The sequence below is a fragment of the Procambarus clarkii genome, chromosome 69 (assembly GCF_040958095.1).
Source record: "Procambarus clarkii isolate CNS0578487 chromosome 69, FALCON_Pclarkii_2.0, whole genome shotgun sequence".
NCBI classification, from domain to species: domain Eukaryota; kingdom Metazoa; phylum Arthropoda; class Malacostraca; order Decapoda; family Cambaridae; genus Procambarus; species Procambarus clarkii.
The window spans coordinates 23,135,190-23,140,181 of record NC_091218.1 but is presented as its reverse complement, the minus strand read 5'-3'; the positions used below and the strand labels follow the sequence as shown (position 1 = coordinate 23,140,181).

The 4,992-nt window shown below is 44.0% G+C and overlaps 1 protein-coding gene across 1 annotated transcript; it reads right to left on the bottom strand.

Annotated features, from left to right (window-relative positions):
• Window positions 1-777: 777 nt before the first annotated feature.
• On the bottom strand, window positions 778-3,921 carry LOC138355886 (serine-rich adhesin for platelets-like). Its single transcript, XM_069311437.1, has 3 exons — window positions 3,890-3,921; window positions 3,358-3,493; window positions 778-1,554 (listed from the first exon to the last, which is right to left on the bottom strand). Exons 1-3 carry the CDS (start codon window positions 3,919-3,921, stop codon window positions 778-780), a joined length of 945 nt encoding a protein of 314 aa, XP_069167538.1.
• Window positions 3,922-4,992: the final 1,071 nt, after the last annotated feature.

The following is a 4,992-nucleotide window of genomic DNA, read 5'->3' as shown; positions in this document are numbered from 1 at the left end:
TGCCTCGACCTCGATAGGTTAGGTGGGTTGTTTGGGTTGGTACGTGTCTGGTTAGGTTGGATTTTTTTTTTTGCTGAGTGGCAGTTGAAGTGAACGTATTGAACCAGGAGGTCTGGTCAGAGACCGGGTTGCGGGAAACATTGATCCTCGGAACCACCTCTGGCCACCAATCCCTAACCCCCCCTTCCCTCCCCCCCCTTGCCCAACCATTTGGGCTGGACGGTAGAGCGACGGTCTCGCTTCCTGCAGGTCGGCGCTCAATCCCCGAGCGTCCACCAAGTGGTTGGCCACCATTCCTTCCCCCTTCATCCTATCCTAAAATCCTTATCCCTTCCAAAGGCTATATAGTCGTAATGGCTTATAGCGCTTTCTCCTGATAATCACTTCACTATCCTTCAACACGTGTTGTCTTAACTTTATCTTAAATACTATCCTTTTCAGTTAAGGTTCCAATAGCCAAGATTTACCATACTCGACATTAAAGTATGTTGAGTAAAGTATTCCTTTCACGATAACAAGATTTGTTATCGTGAAAGATTTGTTATCGTGAAGGAATTCCGATTGAAGACTTTGATTTCTAATATTTCTAATGTCAAAAAAACTAACCGAGTTTCACTTAATAAGAATATGTATTATTGGAAAATAAATTGAATTTGAGATTGTTATAGGTATCTTAGTATACTATACAGTATACTAAGATACTGCCTGATATACTATCTGACGATAGTATATCAGGCAGTATATCGTCCAGTGTCAAACAATTCAAGGGATTTTTTTTTAGAGTCTGTAGGGGTTTGTGCGACTGTTAAACAGTGATTTTCTGAGCTTGAGAGACTGTGAGCTTGAGATACTGTGAGCTTGAGAGACTGTGAGCTTGAGAGACTGTGAGCTTGAGATACTGTGAGCTTGAGATACTGTGAGCTTGAGAGACTGTGAGCTTGAGATACTGTGAGCTTGAGAGACTGTGAGCTTGAGATACTGTGAGCTTGAGAGACTGTGAACTTGAGAGACTGTGAGCTTGAGATACTGTGAGCTTGAGAGACTGTGAGCTTGAGAGACTGTGAGCTTGAGATACTGTGAGCTTGAGAGACTGTGAGCTAGAGATACTGTGAGCTTGAGATACTGTGAGCTTGAGAGACTGTGAGCTTGAGATACTGTGAGCTTGAGATACTGTGAGCTTGAGATACTGTGAGCTTGAGATACTGTGAGCTTGAGATACTGTGAGCTTGAGATACTGTGAGCTTGAGATACTGTGAGCTTGAGATACTGTGAGCTTGAGATACTGTGAGCTTGAGAGACTGTGAACTTGAGAGACTGTGAGCTTGAGAGACTGTGAGCTTGAGAGACTGTGAGCTTGAGAGACTGTGAGCTTGAGATACTGTGAGCTTGAGATACTGTGAGCTTGAGAGACTGTGAGCTTGAGATACTGTGAGCTTGAGAGACTGTGAGCTTGAGATACTGTGAGCTTGAGAGACTGTGAGCTTGAGATACTGTGAGCTTGAGAGACTGTGAGCTAGAGATACTGTGAGCTTGAGAGACTGTGAACTTGAGAGACTGTGAGACTGTGAAACTCTGAGTTTATAAGTCTCTGAGCCGCTTCGTCGATTTTCTTGAGTATTAAACCACTTTCTAGCCACAGTATTTCTAGTGGCTTGTTTAACATTAAGAGTCTGAAACAGCCTAAGACACTATATATGTTTTCAACCAATAGGCGCAAAGAGGTAGGGTAAGGCGCTCAGGAGAAAGCGCCAAGCCAGTGCGACGGTAGAGAATGTTGCAATGAGATGCATGCAAGGGCGTTTCCAGATGGCGCAATAAGCCACCGATGTTTTCCAGGTAGCCTGCTGTGAGCTTAGGCGGTATCATCATCAGGTAATATTCAGTGACCTGAATACCGGAAAAGTTGATTTTCACGCTCCTAAAACCAGGTCAGGTTAACTTGGCCATACACCATATTGCTTCTACGTTAACTATCTTAACTACTACCCTGTTAACTACGTTAACTTGCTTCTACGTTAACTACGTTAAACTATCTGTAGGTATCAAGGTAAGGTAAGGTACGTAAAATGCAGCTGTATTTGCAGTGGATTTTATATGAACTCGGTACTGTATTTTTCCGCTTTGGGCTGTATTTGATATTACCATCGTTTTTCTTACTGTATATGCTCAGAATTTGTAGTCTTTCATGCTGTATCTGTATCTTCAGCTACTGCGTCGACAATTAAAAAAGTATTTTGTGTATGAAAACTGTATAATTCAGTTCGAATTGGAACTCAGTTCCTGAATTCAGGAATTGAGTTCGACTTGATGTATTTAGATGACGTCATCTGTCTTTGATATCCAAGGACACACAATTTATTCTTTCTCTTCCATCCCCCTTTCCTTCAGTGTTATACCGTTCCGTCCTTAACCCCCTTCAGCCCTCTTCCCTCCCACTAACCTATTCCTCCCCACCTTCCATCCTTTCCTCTATCCTCCCATCCCTAATCCTTATCCTGACCCCTTGTAAGTGCTATATAGTCGTAATGGCTTAGCGCTTTCCCCCCTGATAGTTCCATTCCATTCCTCCCCCTATCCCCCATCTATTCTCCCCCTCCCCCGAACCCCTACTGTTCCACCGACCGACAAAGAGACATCACTGACTATCCCATAATTTTCTCATGTTTACCTCGTGACGTCACCAGTAGGGCGAGGCAGCGAAAGACGCTGATTGGTTCGTCATTTTTTTGGGGAAGCCTTTACTGAACCCGCCCAGCAATTGAGAGACCCGCGCCCCGAAAGTGACCACCCACGACCCTGGGGCCTGTGATCCATGGTGGCCGGCGGTGTCCGGGGCTACTGGTGGTGGTGGTCAGGGCTGATTGATGTAGTCTAGACTGTCTTGAGAAGGGGAAGGTAACGTTAAATAGGATTTCTGGTGCCCAGAGATTCTTCAGTGTGTAAGTTTTTATTAGTATACTTTGGTATATTTACCTATATATTCGCACAGGCTTTGAGAGTCTGAAATTGATCATACCTGAATGTTGGGGGCAGTGTAGTTTTATTAACAGAAGGGAATACCTAGGAAACACAGACCGAAACTGTCTCTACTTTCCGCTTGTTACAACTTGTAATAAAGTTGTTACATCTTGGCTTAACGTTTTATGACGTATTAGAACGTTGTTACAACTTGCTCTATTGGTTGTTATAACTGGTTAGGTGTTAAAACTTGTTCGAACGTTGTACCAACGTCGTAGTTTCGGTGTGTGTTTGGCGGGTACCTAGGTTTAGTTCAATTCCCTCCTTCTTACACGCTAATTTTTCTGGAATGTTTGAGACATCATGATGGGCAACATTTATGTCAGTTGGTATCCATACGAAAGAGATTCTAAATCCTTTATTCTGAGCAGCGATCGCGTTATTTACAATGCCTATTATGAGGTTCTTACTGTCGATCTTGCAGATGATGTTTTTAAGTGCTTGAAGAGCAGACAACTCACAATTTGTCTTCTTTCTGTGTTGTTAATGTAATAGCTGGTTGTAATACAGCTAGTTGTAATACAGCTAGTTCTGTTTACCTAGAGTTCAGCCAGTTGTTTAACCGGACACCTACAGTCAGTATGCGAGAGGTTACGACCTCTCCGTAGGGTGCAGTCGCACCTCCACAGATCTCCAGTATCAGCTAATGATACTGGTAATGGCTCAAAAGGGCCACCACTTACGGGCTATTCATGCCCATGCCACATTTTGGGTGGCTTAATCTTTATCAATCAATCAGTCAGCATGTGTCCTGCGTACGATTAGATTGAGCCATCAGTATACACACAGTGATCGTGAGATCTTAGATTTTTGATAGAGAAGAAAATTGTTTCAGGTGTGACTTCTTTGAGATGAGCAAGATTCTTATTACCTTTCTTGGTGACGAGTATAATTTTTCCTCATCACGAGTATAATATTTGGTTGGTGGTGTACAGATAAATAGACATATGAGTGACAGGTAGATTACATATAAAATGCGGGGGAGTTAATTAGGGGCAAGGCATGATAACTAGGGATCTTACAAGCATCATGTAAAACAGTTTAGCATATTTAACATGGATACCAATGATGACAGATATTAGTGGTAACGCGGCTGATAATGCCTTGGTCGCGGGTTCGCGTTACCTCACCGCCCTCGACGTTACCTCACAGCCCTCGACGTTACCTCACAGCCCTCGACGTTACCTCACAGCCCTCGACGTTACCTTACAGCGGATTTTCTCATTGGTACCAATATTCTTACCAGTAAGTGATTTCAGTGGTTTAAGTCTTTCTTTTAACCAATCATGGAGCCGGTCGGCCGAGCGGACAGCACGCTGGACTTGTGATCCTGTGGTCCTGGGTTCGATCCCGGGCGCCGGCGAGAAACAATGGGCAGAGTTTCTTTCACCCTATGCCCCTGTTACCTAGCAGTAAAATAGGTACCTGGGTGTTAGTCAGCTGTCACGGGCTGCTTCCTGGGGGTGGAGGCCTGGTCGAGGACCGGGCCGCGGGGACACTAAAGCCCCGAAATCATATGAAGATAACCTCAAGAAGATCATGAACATCATTCTCAGCGTCACTCTTCATACTGGCCTCTCGAACAATACATCGCATTTCAACGTCAAAATCGCCAACGGACAAAATATGATGTTCAATAAACCACAGCGACTCGCAAACATTCACTTTTTCTATGTGGAGGTCCGTGGGTTAGGTTAGGTTAGGTTCGGGCACGTTAGTACATTATTTTCTGTCCATTGTGATAATTCGGGAGGACGAGCCGAGTTGCTGATACCTTCTCTAAGGTATTTGTGCTGCCCACGTGCTTCCCACCAAACACGTAACGCAGCTACGACGTGGCTACAACGTTCGAACAAGTTTTAACACCCAACAAAATGTAACAACGTTCTAATACGTCATAAAACCGGTATACCAAGATGTAACTACTTTATTACAAGTTGGAACAAACGGAAAATAGGGACAGTTACGGTATGT

Bases quoted from the DNA above. Each gene is read 5' to 3' on its own strand.
- LOC138355886 (XM_069311437.1), bottom strand. From the start codon at position 3,921: ATGAGGAAAAATTATACTCGTCACCAAGAAAG. The intron at 3,494-3,889 runs GTAATAAGAATC...TTAACAACACAG, and splicing joins TATACTCGTCACCAAGAAAG to AAAGAAGACAAATTGTGAGT. The intron at 1,555-3,357 runs GTATGGATACCA...ACAGTCTCACAG, and splicing joins AAGGATTTAGAATCTCTTTC to TCTCTCAAGTTCACAGTCTC.